Source organism: Chiroxiphia lanceolata, chromosome 7 (genome assembly GCF_009829145.1).
Source record: "Chiroxiphia lanceolata isolate bChiLan1 chromosome 7, bChiLan1.pri, whole genome shotgun sequence".
NCBI lineage: Eukaryota > Metazoa > Chordata > Aves > Passeriformes > Pipridae > Chiroxiphia > Chiroxiphia lanceolata.
In genome coordinates, this window is record NC_045643.1 from 7,866,271 (window position 1) to 7,888,612 (window position 22,342).

At 40.2% G+C, this 22,342-nt stretch overlaps 2 protein-coding genes across 10 annotated transcripts in view; one reads left to right on the plus strand and one right to left on the minus strand.

Annotated features, from left to right (window-relative positions):
- Positions 1–253: 253 nt before the first annotated feature.
- Positions 254–7,249, minus strand: ORMDL1 (ORMDL sphingolipid biosynthesis regulator 1). Of its 5 annotated transcripts, none has more exons than XM_032693958.1 (5): positions 7,150–7,249; positions 6,888–6,950; positions 5,632–5,825; positions 3,161–3,312; positions 254–1,705 (listed from the first exon to the last, which is right to left on the minus strand). In XM_032693958.1, exons 3-5 carry the CDS (start codon positions 5,803–5,805, stop codon positions 1,570–1,572), a joined length of 462 nt encoding a protein of 153 aa, XP_032549849.1. In that variant the 5' UTR covers positions 5,806–5,825; positions 6,888–6,950; positions 7,150–7,249; the 3' UTR covers positions 254–1,569. The 5 variants fall into 5 exon arrangements, with proteins under 5 accessions (XP_032549849.1, XP_032549848.1, XP_032549845.1 ...); XM_032693957.1 differs by having other exon boundaries at positions 5,632–5,812; positions 7,150–7,248; XM_032693954.1 differs by lacking the exon at positions 7,150–7,249 and having other exon boundaries at positions 6,888–7,035.
- The window catches only part of PMS1 (PMS1 homolog 1, mismatch repair system component), a 44,976-nt gene continuing 29,815 nt past the window's right edge, over positions 7,182–22,342 (plus strand). The window contains exons 1-6 of one of the 5 annotated variants that reach the window (XM_032693948.1): positions 7,356–7,477; positions 8,490–8,633; positions 9,454–9,607; positions 13,467–13,649; positions 15,616–15,718; positions 16,841–17,004. In XM_032693948.1, the coding sequence (XP_032549839.1) occupies positions 9,476–9,607; positions 13,467–13,649; positions 15,616–15,718; positions 16,841–17,004 (582 nt within the window). In that variant the 5' untranslated portion in view covers positions 7,356–7,477; positions 8,490–8,633; positions 9,454–9,475. Of the gene's footprint in view, positions 7,200–7,347; positions 7,499–8,489; positions 8,634–9,453; positions 9,608–13,466; positions 13,650–15,615; positions 15,719–16,840; positions 17,005–22,342 lie in introns of those variants that run through there. The other 4 variants (XM_032693944.1, XM_032693947.1, XM_032693945.1 and 1 more) reach the window with 4 other exon arrangements.

Below are 22,342 nucleotides of genomic sequence, written 5' to 3' on the forward strand. Positions count from 1 at the left end.
GCCCCCTGACCTGCGTTCCTTAAGGTCGGTCCGTGTCTTAAAGTCCCTGCCACTTGTACAAGGCAGTGACCGTCAAAGGCAGCACAGCCTTGTGATGGGCACTACTTAAAAATCAGTTACTGCGTCCTATCCAAATAACGCAAAGAACTAATTACTAAAGAAAATTCATAACTCATTGCCATTTCTTCACAGTACCTTTATCGGTAAAGTAAATAATCAGAAAATTTCCTTAGCAAGAAAAGAAGTACGCCACTGTGGGCTTGTCTTTTTTTTATTTTTATTTTTAATTTTTTTTTTTCCAGCTCACTGGCTGTCACTGCAACCAAAATGTAAATCAAGTCTTAAATGGAGTCTTCTGTTAAATCTGAGCCAGTTTTGGCTGACAAACGGCAGACTTCAAAATTCATCCTTTTTCCAAGACAGAGAAATAAGTGCTCAGAGCTGTAGATGTACCTTCTTCACTCTAATTCCAGAGCTGATTACATACAAGAATACCCCGTACTACACAGTACCCCTAAAACACAGCATTCCTCCACATTTCCAAGACATGCAAGTTATCTTTTTCTGCAAAAGCATACAGTTAGTCCATGTGATTTGCCTACTCACCTACTTCTAGTTCAGCTTCTATTCTAACTTACAACCCACCCAGTTTCCTTTATATGCTCTGACACAGCTGTAACAGAGCTGCTTCTACACCACCAGCAACTCTTTCCCAACCCCATCACAGGCCTCTCAGCTACTGAAAAAAACCCCATCAGCCAATATCAGAGAAAATAGTCGAAAGTCCACACCTAAAAAGAAATTCCAATTTTTCAGGATGTCCCTTTTACACATAGAAAAGTCAGTGTCCTGCTAAGCAAAATGAAAATAACACAACAGAGGCAATTTTCCAAAGCATACATGAACCGAGCAATCAAGTTGATGTGGAAATCCCCTGAGCTGGCAGTTAAGGACTTTCTTCAGTCATTGTGACAAAAAAAAATAAATCACAAGAACAGAGAAGGCAGGAATTACACCATCAGTTTATGCTCACTGTCACAGTACTTACTGTGAGACAAACTTTTACAATGCAATAACAAGCACAACCACCTACAATCCATACAGCAGGAACTAGCTACTTTCACTTAACCTAAGAATGCAGCCTCACCAGTCCCTAGCATTGAGGATCCTGGATTCATATGTAAAGTTACCATCTGCATTATGGATAATGGGCATTTGTGAAACACTGCTCTCCATTTCAGCTGTTACGTGCACCTTTCTTTACAAATCTCTTGCTCAGCCACACTGTAGAGTCTTAGTGGGGATTAGGCTTTAGAGCTGGGCCTGCCCAGCTCTTCATGGAAATCTCTCTTCTACAGGTTTCCAATTCACATTTAAGTATTCGAAGGCAGCTTCTTATAAACTCGACTTTCATCCCAGACAATGCTGCAGGAAGCAGGAATTGTATCTCAGATGTAAAGGCATCTCTCACTGACTATGACGAGACACTGGGCACAGCAGACCACTCGTTTCCTTCACCCAGGGAGCAGCAGGAGCCATGTCAGGGGCGGCCAGTGTGGAACCTTCTCCTTAGTATTTATTGATGCCAAAGATCCGAACGCCATGCAGCTGCGGCAGCTTGGGGATGAGCACGGTCAGGAGAGAGGCTGTGTTCAGGATAAAGTGTGTTGGATCATACTTGGTGTAGAAACTCGTCAGGAAGTACCTGCAGGAGAAAAAGGAGCAAGCTTAGCTGATGGCACCCTGGTCTAAAAAATAAACAAACAAAGCAGAGTTGAAAAAAGTGCTCTAGTAATCAGTCAGATTTTACTGACCTATTCCTGTATTAATTATCTCACCTGAGGTTCTAGAATATCTACAGCAAAATTATGGTCTAAGTCTCTTCTTCCCATACTTCTCAAGGTGTTAAAAAGCAACTAACCACCACTATTTTCCTTCCCCACTTCTCCCTGCCCATTTGAGTCTGACTTCTGCAGCTACAAGTCTGATTTATGATTCAGATTTTAAATAGTGTAAGATCTGCTACCAAAATATTTGCAGTTCTGCTACCCTAGCAAACTCAGTGACAAAGCATTCGACATTTTTCAGTGCAAAAATTATTTATGCTGAGCACACCTGTGACTGGCGTGATTTTAAAGTGCTTCCCATCTGACAGATGTTTCCAGCACATTTTTCTTTAAAGCTAGTTCACAACCTGTTCATCTAGAATAAGGAAATATGCCTCAGAAAACCCAATTCACTACCAACTGCTTATGCTTTGAGCCTGTAATTTCATCCTCATCATAGAATGAGGCAATCAGATTGTTGGGGTTTCGGTTTTTTTCCCCAGCAAAACAGAGATGTTATTCAGCTACTTATACATTAGTAGTGCATAAAGAGAACCATACACTAGTGTTAGGAATACAAAACTCCTGCTGCAAAGTGGGGAGCTATCCTTGAAAATTTTCTTTGAGGAATTACATATATTTTTTTCAGGTTTTATCTTTTATGGACCAACTCTCTAAACATTACACAGGATCGTGCCTCTCCCCCTCACTCTGCCATGCGAGTAGACAACTTTCTTTAGGGAAAAACAGAAAGACTTTTAGAGTTGGACATTTAATACATATTTGATTTCCTTTAGTTACTCAACCCTACTTTTGTCAACAGAGATGTGTGTAGAATTTCTAAGCCATTTACAGAACTAGTGTAAACAGAAGACAGTAGGTACAAAGCCAAACTGACACTGGACCCCATGCAGTGACGACTGACACACTCCTCCAAACTCAGAAGTTGCAAAAGGGTTAATAAATGCTGTTACAAAGACAATTGCTTAAGATATTCAATATTTATGACTTCACAATCTCTTAAAGAACTTCAAGAGTTACCAGTAAGTTTTCCTCACAACATTTCTAATCTTTAAAACCTGCCCCATTAATAACTGTTTACAAACTTTGACTTCAATGTGTGGAGTGTCAACAGCAGCAGGAAGAAAGATTGTTGATCACATGGCCTATAAATATGTACTCCCTACCTCTGTGATGTAGAAGTAAATTAACAAACAATCAAGCAAGAAAAGAGAGAAAATGCTTTCAGAATGTAAACTGTGACCCATTATGTTGCAGCTTTTGAAATCATGGTTTTATGATTCAATTCATCCATAATACGGTTTTGAACTCACAGAATTATAGGAGAGATTGTGAAGAACTTTCTTGAAGATGTGAACTGTACTCCATAATCCAGTTGTTCCCAGTGTGTTAGTAGCCTAGCTTTCCCCTGATCAGGTGTTTCAAAAGGAGTTCCCTTTACTGCATGCAAAAACACATACATTCCCTGGGGAAAATAAAAAGTGAATACAGAGGCACTTTTAGCTATATTTTTTTTATAATTGTTACATTGTTCAATGCATTGTAAAAAAAAGAATATACGTGAATTCTCACCCAGAAGAGCTGCTGGCCTGTAACAAAATGACTGAGGAGCAAGGAAGAGACAAAGAAGTGATTTGCCCAAGACTGTGCAGTGAGTGGCACAGTCAGAGCTAAAGCCAAAATCTGTGTGACATCTGATCCACTCCCTTGCCCTCTACATTAGATGGCAAAAATTCCATGAAATCAATAGAATTTTAACAAGCACTGTAACAAGTTTGGGGCGGCTGATTTATTTTACCACAGTGTTAAATGAGTGATGAGGTAGAGTCTGCACAAAGCAAACATCTACCTACAAATACTGCCAATATTACAAGACCTTCAGAAAGCTTTCTCAGCCCCCCACCACCTTCAAATCCCTAGAAGCTGACTACAGCAATCTGTTGAATACCATCTGTCCATCTCTTTGCTGCCTCTCCTTAACCACTCTGGACTTTCTACGTTCCTGTTCCTGTTTGATGGGATCATGCCATGCCTGGGCTGATCTGAAAGATCAGTTTGGGCCTGCTGGTTTCACATAGGGGAGGAGCATGCCCTTTTCCAGTTCTAAAAAACATTTGTTTTCTATCAAAGAGAGCACACCAACTCCAAGCAAGAGGCTCTAACAGAAAATATCACAGACTGCCTTATGCACATACAAAAAGTTTTACAGAAAGCTTTATACAGAAACAAGATCACATGGAGGTGAAATTTCAGCAAGTCACTTCATGTCTCATTCCACTTCTTTTGGAACAGTCTCCAGACTAGAGGCCTATGAACCTAAGACAACCGATTTGTTTAATTAATTTTTGGATTCATGATGTTTGCAGTGTCTCCATTTTAATAACCAAAAAGAGGCTTTTAGGACAGATCCAAATGCTTACTACACATTTTATTTCATGCTGGTACTTGCAGAAAGGACCACCAAAAATGCTTTCAAGGTAAACGAAGAGTTTTCCATTAATGGAAATACAAGATTCTTTTTCCTTTGTCAAACCATTCAAGGATTTGTTTCCAAAAGAAGTGCTTAAATGCTGAAATATCCAAAAAGTGCAATTTATACTTATCTTCTAGTGTTCCACTACCAAACTACTTGTCAGTGCATGCTCTCATCCCTGTTGTCATTACAGCTACTTGCAATGAATTCATTAAGGTATGTGGGAAATATTTAGTAATACTTTTCTCTGCCAACATCTTAAATGTCTGACATGTCTGATGGTGTCACAGATAACATACAAAATGCTCTAATGACACAATTCCACCACTAGTTTTAAACCTATCTACAAAAAGCTCAACTAAAAATAAAATTTTACATGACTCAAGAGGATATTATCCATCCTCAGTCTTTACAGTGAACTATTACTGTTGTAAATGAGGAAGGAACTATCTTTTTGTCAAGACTTCTTTGCTGTTAATCTGAGAAAGGTGAGTTAGCAAACCTCAAGTATGATGTAAATTGCTGGATTATGGCCCTCTTTTCTCTAAGCACTGAGGACCAATATACATAGTTGCATTACTTTAAGTGATTATAACAAAATGGAGAGAGGAGCAGAAAGATTCTCAAGATCAGCTTCCAAAACCTTTTGCATACAAAAGTCATCATGCAAATCATGATCCACTGAATAACAAATGGTTTCAGGGCTTGGGTCAAAGTAGCCCAGTTTTTCCCACTGCTGGCAAACAAGATTTCTCTTACTTCATATATAGTTACAACCTTGTGTGCTGAAGTCATTCTGAGCTACAGTTTACCTAGCTTGGCCAGAAATCAAAGCCAGAAGAAACAGAACACAAATATTTCTGTCCAAGAAAAGAGGTAAGGTGCTGAAAGTAAACATTTTGGACTACTATCAGATTTAGGTAGAAAAATCAATAGATAATGCCCAAGAATTAAAAATGTGATGTTTTATTGATTCAGCACAGCTCTCTAACAATATACAGAACACTGTAAAAGTTGGTCAGCATGATGACTTTATGTTTGCAACCTTCTAGCTTAATTAAATGCCTTTTAGAAGAATACATAACTATGGAAGAAATATTTCACGTCTTTCATGCCTAAATCAAAAGTGATCAACTATCACTCCTCCGTTCCCAAACAGCCAATCATCTGTGGCTAAGCCAAGCAGAGGTGCTGTTTTGGCCAGCAGGATTTCATTATCCACACAGACTGGCTAACGTCCTCTTCCCCAGGTACTGAAAATGAATACACATGAGCAACTTTTCAAATTCTGTTGCACGAGTGGTTACTCACCAGGTTGTGAATCACATTTGTTAAAGTCCAGGCAACGGGGACGCTAAAGAAGGGAATGCTGAGCAGGACAATGTGCAGCATGCCCACCCCGAGCGCGTATGTCAGCCACATTCCACGACTGTTCATCACCCGAGTGTTTGGATTCACCTCGCTGTGGGCAACTCCTACATTCATTTTTACCCTATAAAACAGATCTGTTTGAAGGCTGAGACTACTGTTACAGAGGAGTACTTAACACATGCCATTTTCAAATGTGGGAATAGGTTGTTTTGAAAGAACACAGTGCATAAACCAAGATGTACCTCAAGATCTTCAAACTATGGTTCATACAGAAGTCAATGCAGAGGGGCAGTTAGGAACTGTTTGTTCAAAAAAAGAGCAAACAAATAAAACTTACAAGCCTGTTACAGAAGGAACATTTAAAAAAAAATTGTAAGCTGTGCTGTTAGAGGCTGAAGTTGCAAACCTGTAAGAAACCAAGCTTATAACTTTCATCTTCTGAATTAATCTCCATCCGTGACAATATCCAGAGTTCTTCTCCACATCCCATATCAATTTTCCTCCTGTTTCTTGTTCATGTAATGGTTAGTAAAGAATTCTGCATATACCAGTTGCCCAGCCACCTACTGCTAGAAAGAACAACCAAGGACTAATTCATGCCTATTTTTCTTGCAGTTGAGTGCAGATTTCACATATTCCTCCCTCACCCATCTGTTATTTCTCAGACAGACATTTCCATCTTTCAAATGTGGCTGAAACCAGAGCACGGGTTCAAAAGTTTCTAAGCAACAGACACATGCAGACACACAGAACAATTTCATATGCTGATTTAGTAAAAAAATTGACAGAACTTAGGGATGGTGACACTCTCATCCTGTTGTAGTAAAATCTGTAATGACAATTTAAAAAAAACCCAACAAACAAACCACTGCTTACTTCATCCTCACATGATTTGTAGGACTATGTATATTCATTTATGGGACTGGGAAGGAGATATTTTTTAACATTCATCTGAATCAGACTACAAAAGCACCGTTTAACCAGCAAAAGCAGCTTGATTTTGGTAGGAAGTTTGTTTCTGACACCGGTTTAGTGCTGCAGAGAGTATAAAATAAACACAAAATACCCGAGTATTTCGCAGCATTAACCGCGGTAGAATAAAACCAGACGCGATGAACCCGAAAGCGAGCCGGGGCGGTGCCGACATTAATCAATCCTTGTCGCAGGGCATTCGAACCGCGCAGGGGACACGTTACCTGGGATGGGCGACGCGAGGCCCTTCCTCCCTCCTGGGGATGCAGCGCCCGCCGAGCTCGTACCTAGAGAGACATCCTGGCGTGACCCACCGTCCCTTCCCATCTCCCCTCACCATTCCCGCCCGACCCGAGGGGCAGCTCGGGTGTTTTCCCTGCCATCGCTCCCCTCCCGGCCCCGCCGCTGCCCCGGCCCGGCCGTGCCCGTGGCCTTCTCCGCGGCCCCGGCTGCCCGTCCCTCCCTCCGCCCCCCGGGCAGTCCCACCTTTCCGCAGCCCCGCGGAGCCGGAGCGGAGCGCGGGGCGCCGGGCACAGGTAGAGCCCGCGGTGCCCTGGGCAGGGCCGGCCGGGGGCAGCGCAGGGGCCGGGCCAGGCCGCCCGCACCGCCCACGGCAGCGGGAGCGGGGCGGGCGCGCAGGTGGCGCAGCCGCGGGGCCGCCCGGGACGGTGGGGAAGCGCCGCCGCCTCCCCCGAGGCTGAGCCGGGCCTGGGCCGAGGCCGCGCCAGGCCCCGGGAGCAGCGAGCGCCGGGTGGGAGCGGCCCCGCCTCTCGCAGCGAGAACCAGGAACTGCGGACGGCTCGTGTGGTTTGGGGTAAACTCGAGAGACCGCAGGGTTTTATCTGCAGCTTGTTGCCTTCCCACCCCCATACACCAGAGAGCTGCCTCAGTTGCTGGACCCCTGAGGAAGGCGGCTGTGTGAGGGGGCGGTCTGGGTGCAGCTCCAGACGTCTGTGGGGCGGGAGCCATGGGGTTTATGGAGGTTTTGTTCCCGGTTTTCCTGAGGGTGTGCAGCACCGCGGCTGTCGCTGGGGTGTCGCACTCGGTGCGAAGGGGTACAAGGGCTGCATCAGTGATGGGGCCCACACACAGAAAATACGGAGCCTGCCCACGGATCACAGTGGTAACGTGTCGGTCGGTGGGAAGTACAGGAGCAGTGTGGCTTGAGCTGAAATGTGTGTCTTTTAGTTCAGGCATCAGAGGTTGGATGCGTTTCCATGGGTGGGAAGGCCCCAGTGGTCCCTCCCTCACAGCAGCTATTCCCGAGATGTGCCCAGCGCTGCATCCCTCGGTTCGGGCCCAGGAAAGGGAGGGCACACGAGAGCAGGTTCCTCTCCCAAACTGCCTGCATCAGGCAAACCTCCTGGAAAATTTGTCATTGGGATCTGCAGCGTTTCTGTTTTAATACCCTCCCGTGTCTTAGTCAGTGTCGTTTCATGGAGATATCCAGCTCCCATCTGGCAGTTGCCATGAGTAAATCATGAAGCACTTGACACAGGAGTCCTGTACAATGTGTGAATGTGTGAAGGAACCTGCCTCAAAAACCTGCCTCTCTGAACACATGTACATAATTAATATTGGTCTGTCTTCAACAACACATGTCTTCTCATGCTCCTTTTCCAGTTTGTGGAAAACCAATTTGTTGGATCTTTTTACAACATGTGCAAGGAAAACTTCCTTTGCAATATAAATAGCAATATAAAGAGAAAAACCTCTTTGTAGCTGTTCTTAGAAAAGTTTTAATGATGCTTCCTCTTCATAACACTGATTTGCTTTTTTTTCCTCTCTAAGTAACCACATTTTTGCCTTGTCTTTTATGTTTGAAGAGTGTCAGTCTTTAGAAGGATGTCGAGGCAGAGAAGTGTCCTGTAATTATTGTATCAGCTGCCTATACCCTGCAGGGTAGTGGTGCCCAGGGGTGTTGGCTGCAATCCCTCACCATGTCCTGGCTGTGTCAGGAGGAAATCTGGGTATGTTCCATTCCTCCACGTGTGCTCATATCCTTGGGATGGGTGCTGAGTGTGCAGTCTGTGTTCTTCAGCATATACCTTGGACTGAATCGATGGGGAAGCCAGGACTACCAGGATAACAGTGTCAATAACATTACATAACGTAACCCAGAGGAGAGAAGAAGCCTGTTTGGACCATTCTTGAGGTTCAAAGAGCTGTCTAGCAATGATCTTTCCCCTCCCCCCTTCTCATATGAGTGAAAAACCGTGGCTGAGTTCTTTGTGTCAAGCTACAAGGATCAACAAGATGTTTGTCCTCAGGCTTGGTTAATTGTGTTGATTTGGGTGCTTAAACAGAAATATATACGAAAATTCAGTGATCCACTTACAATCTATTCATGTTAGAGTGTCTCTATAATACAGCAAGAATTTTATAACTCTTTGGGTTCCAGTGATTAAAAAAAAGAAATCTCCACTGGTTGATAATGTGAGAGATAGAGTGACACAGAAATAAACTGACCTGCCTAAGGACACACGGTACATCAGATCAGAGAGACAGGGTTGTAATTAAGAAGTTTTTTGTTTGGTTTTTGCTTTTGCCAGTAGATCACATTGCCATTGGATATGACTTTCCCCTCAGCCCCACTGTGTTGCCTCCCCACTTCTTTCCCGACACTTACTGACTGCAGAGAAAGCTGGGACCTACTATAACATGAAAATTTTACTCTCCAGCCACAATGTTGTGCTTTGTCAACATTTACAAGTTGCTGTGAAATGGCTACTTAGAAATGTGTATTTGTAGTATTCCTGTTACACTCTTTTTCTTTTATTTTCTGTGCAGCTTCCCTGAATCTTATTCCACTATGAAGCAGCTGCCAGGAGAGACTATTCGTCTCCTTTCAAGTTCTCAGGTGATTACTTCAGTTGTCAGTGTGGTGAAGGAGCTGATAGAAAATTCCTTGGATGCCAATGCCACAAGTATTGATGTTAAGCTGGTAAATCCCTTTTCTTTCTCTTACAAAGAGTTGGATGTAAAATAAGATGCAAAGAAAGTTGTTCCACTGCAAATGTATTTTTTAGGCCATTGTGATTTGGGGAATGGCAAGGTATTAATAGTATTTATACAGATATGTTTTTACCTCACGTAAAAATGATCCAAAATTAGTTTCCATTAATGTTTTTCAGGCCCTGCTGAAACAGTAGGGCATATTTCTACTTCTGAGTGTATCTTAGGGAAAAAACTGTCAACTTCCTTAATATTCGTTTTCCTACTTAAAATTTAATTTTTTATGACTAATAGCTAGTTTTAAAAGATGTTGAACTTAAATTTACTGCTAGACTGACATATTTAATGCTCATTACAAAATATTGTAAGGAAGGTGAAAATGGAAACAGTGGAAAAGGTTGATGGCCATGCTAGAGTTTTTTGTAATATAAATTACCACATGGTCCCTAAATTAGCATGGTTAGCTCTGGCTACTTCTAACACTTCCTTTTTATAAGCTGTTAAAAAAAGTTGGCATGTCACTGAAGGATAGTTTCTGACAATAGAAAATATTACTTAACATAAAGAATTTGATTTTTTTTTTCCCAAATGGGGCAAAATGGCCAACAGATTAGCTATTCTTGCTGTCATATCTCTGGTTTTGCAGTGTTTTGTCAACAGCTGTATGGTAGCAGCGTCTCCTGCTTAGTAAGAGAGAAGTGTTGTAACATCCTGTATAAATGGATGTATCCAGAGCTGCATCCAGTTTCCTTCAGTGCAAATAATTGTATAAGATATTACTGAATTAAGTGTTGGACAAGTGCTTTTCATTAGGAGGGCAATTCAATTTCTGCTTGTTTCTTTGTCCATGTCTGCTGCCTTTTCTGAATGAGTCTCGAGTGTCTTCCATCTGAGAATGGTTTCCTGCAGATGCTGAGAAACAGGCTCGTTTGCTGCTGCCTTAAGTGAGCTGAAGTTACTCTGTCTTCACTATGGTCTGTCATGACCTCTGTCTTCTCTCAATATTTAGATTTCAGAGAATCTTGCTCACGAGTGGCCCCGAAGTGAGTAGTGTGCGCACAGTTATGGGGGGCAGGGTGTTGGAATCAGATCCTGTGATCTGATTGATTGATCTGATATTGAGCAGAGCAGTAACTGCAAGAAGTCAACAGAGAAGGTTTGGAGCCTTCCAGAATGGGAAAAACAGACCTTGTCTCTTGTGCTGGTGTGCTGTTACAGATGTGCAGATAGCTGGAGGAGAAAGCCTCTCTCTAATCGGTGTGGCTTTCACGGCACAGCAACCACCTGTTTTCATAGTGATAAGTCCCAAATCAATTAAAGACAGCGTTTTCAACCATTTTCAGTGCATGAGTCATCTGCATAGTTACATTCTTTGTCAGTCGAGCCCAGTCCAAATCAGTGTAGTTCTAAAGAAACAAACTTGGCTTTACACAGGTTGTCAGTGAGTGAAAGAGATTTGCTGATTGTTCTCCTGTGGGTACTAGGGGAGAAGCGAAATCCTGCACTCTATGCAACTCAAGACAGTAATACTGTGAAACAATGAATTTTTTTCCTGGTATTCTTTTATGTGAAATTTAAATAATTCTGACCGTGTAATAGAGGTCCAGTGACCACACTAACTCTGGATTAGTTCAAAGTCACAATAGAGAAGGGAAACTTTGAAATTCCATTTTACAGCTTGATGGCTTTTGCGAAACTGCAGCATTTTCATTGATTTAACCCTTTTCAGATGGATTAGGAAGGCTAGTTGATTCCTTCGGTCTTGTTACACAATTTGCCTGAACAAACATAGGAATGACTTTTTTTGAGACTCACAGGCAGGAGTTACCTCGCAGGTGGAATGGTTCTCAGGTAGAAACCATGGCAGTGGTCAGCTGTAGTGGGAAGCTTTGGCTGGTGTTTTATTGTTGTTACCTTCTTGATTGACCAAACTCCCATAGGTGATGTTATTGAGCATCTTTGCACTGTGTATCAACATGAATCATACTGTTTGACATCAGTAATCTGGCAGAGCAACTTAAACATCTCATAGGATCATAACCTCAGTAGTATTTAGGTCATGGAGGAAGGTGTTGCAGAATACAGAGTTTGAGCACTGTAATACTTACTTAAAACATGTGCAAGTGAAAATTAATAACATTAGAAAAAAAATAGAGAATCGTTCGTGTAACATTTTGATTCAAGATAAATCTCACTTTTCCTAAACAGGTAAGTGGTGTGGAAGTAAACATTTTGTAAAATTCTCAAATCCTTCCCTAGCACATACAGCAGCAGGGTAGAAGGCTTCCTGCCTATATCTCCTTATGAGAGATATATTATATGATTTTGTGTTCAGTTGAGGTGTACTGCTTACGTTCTGTTTTGCTTCCCAGTAGGAGGTTGACTCAAAGATAAGCAAAAGCATTGTTTTTTCACCCGAAGACAGCTTTTGCACTGTTCATTAATACAGCAAGTGAAATGTACCCACATTTCTGTTGTGTATCAGTTAATTAAATATATATGCTTCTGTGGATACCTCAGAGGCTTTTGATGTTTCCTAAAGCAGATTGTTGTGAATACAGATAATATCTTTAGATACCTTTCTTTTGTTTTTAATTGCATCTTTTTTTTACTTCAGGAAGTAACCTTGGGAGTACATTATATTTTTTTCATAACTGTTTTCAGTATAGGCCCAGATGAGACAGCAAAGTTTGTTCTGTTTAATCAGTCAGCTTTCAGTGATCAACCATTGCATACTCTGTCCATTAAGCCACTACTGAAGATATTCTTTTAAGCAAAACCAGTTTTACGGCTGCCTAGATGTATTACACATGACAACACATTTTTCCCTGTGTTGCATCATAATCTTTTCAAAGAACCAGTTGTGCTTCTGTAGCAGAAGTTCAGTTGGTGATCCTGTAGCTCTGAGTACTTTCTCCTCCTGGCTTGTGGTTCTTTTGGGTGCAATTCACATGTGCACATTACAATATAGCTCTAAGGAAGCATTTTTTTGCTGCACCTGTTGGAGATGTTACAGAACCCGAATTCCATCTTGCATTTAGCTGTTGTAAATACCTGGCTTTTTAGAGTTTTACCCTGTTTTTGCTGGTGCTTACTGAAATGACATATTTAAATTGGAATTCAGTAAAATATGTATTGCATATATGTAAAGGTAGATCACAAAGATTGAGCTTTGCTTCCTTGAAAGCTGTTTTAAAAGAGCCTCTAGGAACCTTTACTTCTTTCTGTAAAGTATTATATCTCTTTACAAAGTTATTACTGTTGTCATTCGTGCCTTGCCCCCCATTAGAATTTTACTTCTGTATATTGAGACAGACCATAGAACCTGGAAAACTACTGAAGTAATGAAATTGCATAAATCAAGACTGAAATTGAAAATGGTTCTAAGTGAGAGCGCACTGACTTTAATGGGTGCAGGGCTGCATTTGGGTGATTTCAAAAAAATTGATACCAAGTAGGTAAGAGAAGTGAAAAGAGGTGAAGAAGTCTTTAGCTTTCCAGATATAGGTCTCTTTTTGAGCTTAGGTTTTGCAACTTTCATCGTCGTTTAAAAAAATCTTTGCTTAAATACGGCAAAATTAAAACAGAAATTATGTTAACGTGCTGTTTCCAAACCACAATGTATGAATTACGTTATTTAGTTAGAGAAACCATCACTATTATCCTACATGTTGTATTTTTCTTTTTTTTTTTCTTAAACAAGAGACATTTAATGTTTGCTCAGTTCCTCCCACTAAGCAAAACTCCTGCTTCTGTGTGGATGGCTGGAAGGTGTAACCTTGGCTGCTTCAAACCTGTGTCTTAATTTGATTGCTTTAGTGCTCCACTGTGTTTTGTTCTCTTTTCAGGACAATTACGGGTTTAACAAAATAGAAGTAAGAGACAATGGCAGTGGAATCAAGGTTGAGGATGTTCCTGTTATGGCCATTAAACACTACACCTCAAAAATAAGCTCTTCTGAGGACCTTGAGAGGTTGACAACGTACGGTTTCCGTGGGGAAGCTTTGGGGTCAATTTGCAGCATATCGGAGGTGAGCGGTTGCTATAAATGTGTCTGGTCTTTGAGTTATGATTTCTTTTGTCTGTATGTGTTTGTGAAAGTTTTATTAAAATACCAGTGCAAAGGCTTGAAATGTTCCAGCGGCCTGCCGGGGATATGCTTTCTGAACCATTTGGCATGTGTATGCTGCCTTTCCCCCCAGCCCCAGAAGCCATGTCATAGGAATTTCTTGCCAGTGTCAGTCCTGCCCTTCTGTCACACTGGTCACAGCAATGCTCTGTTTATTTTCCACAGTCAGAACAGGTCAGAGATAGATTGGGTTGTATTTTCTTTTCTTTTGTATCAGGGAATATAATGTCAAAGAGTATGGCTGAATTTGCTACTTGAATTAGGGTAGATCAAAGTGAGGAGCAGCAGGTGGTGGCCAGGAGAAATAATTTCAGCCCACATAGCTACCATTCCAGTAACCATTTCTGCCTTCTTATCTAGGTGATCAGCAGTCATGGGATCTTGCTGGGCTCCTTATTGCTCTTTGACATGTATGTGACTGCAATTGCACAAACTTTGTCCCTATGAGTAAACAGGAACCTGCTACTTTGGCATGTCTGAGTCTGATCCATATGTTTATGTTAAGAGGATTGGCACTGTACTGATACTTATGATTTAACTTGTTGGCTGAAAGTAAGTTAGTTTGTTCAAAACCATCTGAAAAGTGTTCAGGCTGTTAAAGGCACAGCATTTGGCAGATCTGTTGTGCCCTGCCTTTCTGTATTCATACTGCACCAAGGTCAAGTTTTGGATTCTTTGAATCTGCCAAGGATTAGATCCTGCAAGAAGATACTGATCTCTGTGTCTGATTGGAACCATCAACTGTTGAGGTCAGGAGAGATGATGTTAGAGCTTGACTCCTTGCTGCCTTGGGCTACATTCACATTGCACTAAGCAGAAGTGGGTTGTGTGTTTGGATAGAGATTTCCAAAGATGCTTTCAAAAGTGTTGGTGTTTTGATAGATGATGACAGACCTCAATCATTGGTTCCTTCCAATGAGTGGTCAGAGCAGCATGCCATCTGTTCTGAGCTTCTCATCAGCTCTATGGTACGTTTCATAAGAGATGGGAGGTGGCCTGAGTGTATGAAGTGCTTTAATAGGTATTACTTCAATCCTCGTATCAGTAATTATATTAATTAAACACTTCTGGCATTCATTGCATTCTGCCTACCCAAACTGCCCCCTGAAGTTTCAGTGTGGAGGTATTTAATATTTAAAGGAGGCCTTTAAGTAGATCTGTAATACTGTCATTTCCAATTAACCAATTGCTATTTTTCTCTCTATGACTTAACTCTAAATGATTCATACGAGACACTAAAATAACCCAAAATATCCCGAAGCACTGTACGTGTGATAAACTTTGTCTTTCAGGTGGTTAAAGTGCAGTGGCTCTGCTGTTCAAAATGTTGGTGCCTGAACTCTGGTTTACAACTGCTCTTGCTAAAGCCATCTGTGTATTACCTTAATAGCTTACAAAACATGCAGTGAGTGATTGCCAGATATGTTTGGGTGTGGAGAGATAATACACAGAGAGTAGTTGTTAAGTTTGTTGGATCTCACATAAATTTAAGATGTCATAGGCTGCCTTCTCTCTCACAGAGGATGAAAATGCCAAATTGTCAATTGATTTAGTTGTTTATTTAACCTATGTTAGAATAGAAGACAGAGCAGTGTGTGTTGTAGGAAGAAGGAATTGCTATGCTTTGTGTATTAGTGTGATAGAAATGCTTTTAGTTAAATGGATGGAAACATGAATAATAAGTAATGCAGAATGTTTCTGTGCCTGTAAGAAACACCTCTAGAAGAAAAATTTTATAAACTAATTAAATGTAATCATGGAGACTAAAGTAATGCAGTGGTGAGAGTGGTAGCAAAGCTTGTCTAAGCTCATTCTGAACTTTGTCTATCCCTGATTAACTAAGTTTTTTTAAAAATTACTCTCTTCAGGTTTTGGTCACAACCAAGACAGCTACTGATGATATCAGCACTCAGTATGCTTTGAATAGCAACGGGCATGTAACTTCTAAAAAGCCTTCCCATCTAGGACAAGGTAGGATATCACTATTCTGGTGTTGCACTGTAACAGGAGTATTTTGTGTTTCTCTGAGGCTCTGTCTGATGTTGAAATACCTGTTCTGTACTTGAAGGCTGAGTATGAAATCTTTGCAACTGTAAACACTTCTTGCCTTATGTCTGTCAGCTGAGAATGTGTTGTCATATTGCAAGAAATAATACGGCTTGGAAGTTGTTCTAAATAGTAATTATAAACTAGTTTCTCCTTCTTTGACTCACTTCAAGCTGACAGAGAAAATAAAAACTATAAAAATTCAGTTCTCCAGGTCTATATGAAAGGTTTGTTCAGGACCAAACTACAGAACTATGTTTCTGTACATAGCAAAATCCTTGCTTACAGGAGGAAGACTTGCCCTGCTGCTGTACAAAGGAATTGCTGGAAGCAGCCTGGCTGTAGGACCAGGCAAAGTATTAGTTCTTTATAACCTGCAGTAAGGATGTGTAGCTAATTTTAACTAGGGATTCTTTTTAAGATTTAGACTAGCATATTCCAGCCATGGAAAATACTACATTTTGCATTGCCTTCTCTTTTGTCAAAATTGTTGAATGATTGACTGCATTCTGTGACATATATTTAACACTTTGCAATATCCTTGTGGGTTCAGAATTCATGTGATTGTGTTGGTAGGTGAATATTCCTCCTCCCTCTGTACTGTACCTTGAACAGAGGCTCTTCAGGAAATACCCTAAAGCAAATGCTTGTGAAGGCCCTTAATGAAGCACTGTGTTCCTTTGTCTCCAGATATGTGTGATTAGATTCTAGTCTGAAATCATTTTACTAATGAAAGCTAACTTAATACGCACTGAAAGAGTCTTCGGCTTTATTTAGTGCTGAGTCTCGCAATTGTCAGTGTGTGTGAAAAAAACTTAATGCTGCAGTCTCAGAGCTCTTGAGGTCTATAGATGCCTTTTTGGGGAGGGTGACTGCTAATTTGGTATATTTCTTCTCATGCTAATAACCTAATTTAGCATTACTTGAATTTATTTTGTATGCAGCAGCATACAAACAGGTCTCTTTAAGTAAAAATAAAGTTTCCTCAATATCCCGTGATGTGCTTTCAGTGTAATTTCTACTTATTTTTTTATCACCTGCTTGCAGGTACCACAGTAACAGTCCTAGATTTGTTCAAGAATCTTCCAGTAAGAAAGCAGTTTTACTCAACAAGTAGAAAATGTAAGGAAGAGCTAAAAAAAGTCCAAGATCTGCTGACAGCATATGGTATCATAAAACCGGACCTGAGGGTAACATTAATACATAATAAGGTAATAATGAGATTTTTCCTCTATCAGGTGTCTTAAGGATGAGTTTCTGATGAATTTATGCAGTTCATCTTATATTGACATAAAATCTTTAATTCCTGGGAATTTTTTTGCATCATAGCTTTGTTTAGGACTTCCACTTATTTTTTCCATTCATAGTTGTGTATTTGTAATGGTTACAGATTTTGATCTTAAACTTCTAAAACTCAGGCTCAGATATTTTTGATGTCTTCTAACAGATGCCTGGTTACATATATGAAGTGTAAAAATTATTTTACATGCTAACGGTTAGTAAAGATGGTGGTGGTGATCACCTAATCAAAGGTTAACCAAAGCCAACTGAAAACACTTAGAAAACTTACTTGTTTATGCTATTTACCTGGATAGACACTATAGATCATACAGGTAGCTTGTCATAAGAGCTCAATACATAACCATGATTTTATTTTAAAAAGCTAAAAAATTCCAAACAATTTGGTACCCAGGTGTAAGAACAGTAACATATGTTATAACAAAGAGCTTTAGTTAAGCTAGTGGTTCTTTGTTTAGATGTGGGGGAACGAATTCAGAGGCTACTTGGAGGCTGTTTTGACTTCACAGCATACTGAATGGTAATTCTACAGCACAGCTACAGAAATTAGACACACAGCCACAGAAATGACGTGTTGAGCAGTTGCCTCTACCTGATCCAAATTTAACATAGTGAATTCCATTGGCCGTACCTTGGCTTTTGACACCTCAGAGAAGAAAGTTGTGCTAATCGATTTCCAAGCTGCCACAAAGCAGAGAGTGACATCTCGTGGCCAGATCCCTCAGCAGTTCTGTTTCTGTTCTAGAATAGTGTTATTTGTTGAAATGCGGCCGTACATTGAGCAGTTTTGATCAGTTATCAACCAAACATTCTCACTTCAGTTCCTTTTCAGTGGGAATAATAAATGGCACTGTGTGCTTTCCTGAAATGAAAACATATTGCCCTTCCTTTTCTGGAGTTGTTTAACATGCTCTGATTATATTTATGTGTGTATTTCTAAATATCGCTGTGTAAGTACTGTGAAAAACAAAAGCCAGCCTTTTGGCTGGCTACAGAATGAGTATTTCAGAGCTGAGGAAGTGTAGCTGCTTGCAGTCTTATTTCATTGGGAGCACTGAGAGTTTGAAACCAGAGATCTCCAGGGGTATCTGCTTCTAATATTGTGCTGAGCTCCTTGACATATCTAGCAGTGCTTCACAATATTGGTCTTAAATGTTAGTTAATAAAACTAATTGTGTCTTTATTGGTGGTTTGGTTTTGCCCTCTCTTGGAAGTTGCAAACGATTTTTTTATAGTATTTTGATTTCATTGCCTTTGAATAGATTATTGCATATGTTGGGGGTTTTTTTCTCTGCTTATTTTAATGCAGTGACAATGATGTGCAAGAAGGTGATCACATGTCTTTTTCACAGTACTTACTGCAAAAATGGTGTGAAGAGTGGCGTGACAGTTGCCATTGCATGTTGCTTTTGACTGCCTGTCCTACTTGCTTCAGAAATATGTTCTTCAATACCCAGTTCAGGCAGTGTCATTCATTGTAATGGCAGAGACGGTGCTGATTTTTTTGACTCTTCATTTTGCACTGCTGCCCTTTTGTTCATTTAATTTCTTTAGGAAAAAAAAAGAAGGCGAGTGCAAAAGTGCTCAAATGTTTCATCACAAGAGGTCGCTCAGTAGCTACTGCTGCGATGGGAAAATTAAAGGCTTAAGAAGTCAGACAGAAGGTGTAAGTCTCTCTGTGGAGATGCTTTAAAATAGTCTGAAAATTAAAAACTGAACTGAATGTAAAAAAATTTGAATCCAAATTCCTGTCTTGCTACTGAGGTTGTCATTCCTTGTAAAATAAAAAGTTGTTACCTGTTGTATCATACCTTTTAGGAAATTTGAAATTCTGAATTTCCAATGTATAGCCACTTGCAGTAGATCAATGTGCATTTGTTTTAGCTTATCACAGAACATGAATATTCTTTACCTATTCCTTTAGATGCTAACTATTATTGTCATTGCAGTTATTAATTCCAATCAGAAGGTGTTTTTTCTATACTGATTCTACAGCATATCTGTGCTACAGTAATACTCTGCTGAATAGGGTTGTTGCCTGACTTTTTTTTTTTTTTTGTGTCTATTATATTTTTGTTTGAAATCTGCCAGTAGAAAGAATCAATTTCTTGGAATGGCTTTATTTTTCTTCTATCTCATAGATTACATATTCATTTAAAAGACAATTTGTATGTGCAGTTATTCAGAGGAGTTCTTAGAATCCCAAATTCTTACGGCTGAGCCAATGCTTTCTGTTGCAACGGAAGAAGATACACATTGGGAGTAAGATCACGTTCTGAGGCTTAAAAGAGCAAGATGAACTACAACAGAAGGAGACAAGGAAAGATGGGTTGAAAGACTAGAAAGGGTAGTAAGTGAAAAAGGTGTAAATGAAAGTGTATCTCAAAGAAATCTTCTCAATAAATTACAAAAACAGTACTTAAAAAAAAAAAAGCCACACCAGAAAACAAAACCAAAACCACCCCCGCCAAACAAACAAACAAAAAACAACCAAAAAACCCAAACCAAAAGCAAATCCCCTCAGTTTTTAAAGTCTTGTGTTTTATATGAAGGTAAAGGAGCATGGAAGGTTGGATGGAGCTTTGAGCAACCTGGTCTAGTGGAAGGTGTCCCTGCCCATGGCAGGGTGGTTGGAACTGAATGATCTTTAAGGTCCCTTCCAACCCAAACCATTCTGTGAGTCTATGGAGGCATAACCCTCACTTCAGCAAGGAAGAGTGTAATGAGGCTGAAGCTGTCACAGAAATGTCTGTGGTTAGGCATCTGAAAATGGTTGCCTAATTGATTCCAGCAGAAACTCATTTTGACAAGTCAGGCCTCTTTATAGAGCTGTCAAATATATATATAATTTTAGGATGCACGATACATAGCATGTTTTATTTCCACCACATTTGGCTGGGTTTTTTTAGAAGGTGTGTATCTTATGATTTTGAATGAAATTTCCAGAAATTTTTCTTTTTGTTCTGCTGCATTTCATGTCTGTGTTTAGTTTGGAAAATATTACCATTAAGTGTGGTTCTTCACAGAAAAGAAATCAGACAGTGCTCTTCCAGCCTTTATGTTGTTTTTTAGTAAGTAAGAAAATAGGTATTCTTTTATCAGTCCTCCTAGGGTTCATTTATTGTGTACTCTCCATCAGTGGGTTTCCAAGATAGGAAGTAATCGGTTGCTCTTTCTGCTCAGAATGTTTTGTTTGCATTAGCAATAAATAATGAATCACTTTGCAGATCAACCCTTGAAGTACTATTGCTATTTTGACAACTTGGATTAGCTAGTGCTCCTTCTTTTTATGAAGGTTTATCCTGCCAAGACATTCTTTGAATACTGATAATGTTGATCCTCTTGCCAGTATGGTTATGTTAGAAAGAGGTATTTTTCTTCTTTCATCACCATGTTCCTTGAAAGCATATTGAATAATGAGACAGCCAAATGGAAATAATTTACATGAGTATCCAGCAAGTTTATTTAAAGTTAATGTTATCTGAAGGCGTGCTAAGAACATTTCAAAGTCAGCCACTGCTTAAACTGCGTCAAACCCTTCAGCCCGAAATGCCGTATTCCAGCCACCTATGAGCTCTGGCTCTGTTTCACTCAAGGTGGTAAAACACAGCTTTTAGTAGTTCCAGAGCTATTCCAAAAAAATTATGGCAGCAAGTGGTTTAGATGGTGCCCATCAGCAGGTCATACCATGCCCAAGTAGTCCCATTGTCTTATGCAGAGCACAGATCGGCCATAAGTAGGCTCAGTAAATTTTCCAGTTCCTGTTGAGGAAAACTCTGCATGAGGGAATATTTTTTCCCCAGTGTTTTTCATGCGTAACACTTTGTAGCCTTGGTCACACACGGTTCTGCCTGGAACTGTGTATTGTTTGTTTCTTGAAAGAGTCGGGAGTCAGAACTTTGTGATACATGGTCCATTTAAAAACTCTTATAAATAACTGGGGGTGGTATTCTTCCCCAAAACCCTTTGTTGGTGGTGTTGACTTAACAGATGCCATCTTCATTTTTTAATTTACAGTAAGTCTCCTCTTATTTACAAAGTTGCATAATCTTAACCAATAGTTTGTATCAAATAATCCAAACCCAAGGGATTTTGTCTGTGTCTCTGTCCTCTGTAATAAGTGTGGATTTTTGAGACAGAGTGAGTGCATTAGGGTAAATTTACCATTTTTAATAATGTCAGTGTGCTTTGCACTCATTCATTGCAATTCCAAACTCTGCTGTAGCTGCATGTTGAAAATAAATCTGTATTGTGCAGAAATAGCAGCACATGAACCCTGTCTTGAGTTGGAAAAGCCACTCCATTTAATGATGATAAATTAAGTCCTTCCCTAATCTGCGTGTCTGAAAATATAAAGAGGAATTATGATTAAGAATCTGCAGTGCTCTGCAGCCAACATGCTTTTATGCTGACCTGGAATACAGCTCAGTCTTTACTTCTATTCGTTGTTTAGTGGCTTTGCTGAGAAAGCCAAACAGAGAGTTAATTATGGTGTTTTTTTGTGCTGAGGACACCTGTCCACTAGGAAATGCGCTGAGACCCTCAACTCAATTTACATCAGCCAGAGAACAGCTGCCAGATGGTAACTACTTTTGGTCACTACCAACCTGGTTGAATTTGAACTGGTGACCTAGAGGTGAAATGCTTTATATCCTATTACTAATTCCTTGAGGTTTCCAGTTTCTCATCCATCACTTTTTTCAAATGACAGCCCAGTATATGTCTGAAATCTCAAAACAATTACTGTTTCACATATGCAGTGTGTGTTGCAGAATCTGGGATATGCCTTTAGCTCTTGCAAAGCTTTTGCACTCACTTTGTACACTTAAAAAAAGGTTAGTGGAAAAAGGATGTTTCCAAAGCTGCATGGGAATTTTCCCTCTTCCTTAGCAATGTACTTAGTCACAGTTAGGTATGTTATTTTTGTTAACTACTATTTTACAAAAGGCTTTTAAACCTCCCATTTATTTAAATAGAATTCACCGTGATGTTGTACATCCTCTGAATGACATATTTGGATTGGAAACCGGTTTTTGGCAGTAGTTTAATTGTTTAGGAGGTTTTATTTTTTTTTTTCCTCCTGCTCTGGAAATGGATTTTAATAGAATTTTAGAATATCCTGAGTTAGATAGGACCCACAAGGATCATCGTGTTCAACTCCTGGTCCTGCACAGGAGAGCCCCAAGAATCCCTCCACATGCCTGAGAGCATTGTCCAAATGCTTCTTGAACTCTGTCAGGCTTGGTGCTG

Excerpts from the sequence above, each read along its gene's own strand:
- ORMDL1 (XM_032693954.1), bottom strand. The coding sequence starts at position 6,990 with ATGGGAAGGGACGGTGGGTCACGCCAGGATGTCTCTCTAGGTACGAGC. Across the intron at positions 5,826-6,887 it reads CCTCGCGTCGCCCATCCCAG|ATCTGTTTTATAGGGTAAAA; the intron begins GTAACGTGTCCC and ends GCCTTCAAACAG. Across the intron at positions 3,313-5,631 it reads CAAATGTGATTCACAACCTG|GGAATGTATGTGTTTTTGCA; the intron begins GTGAGTAACCAC and ends TATTTTCCCCAG.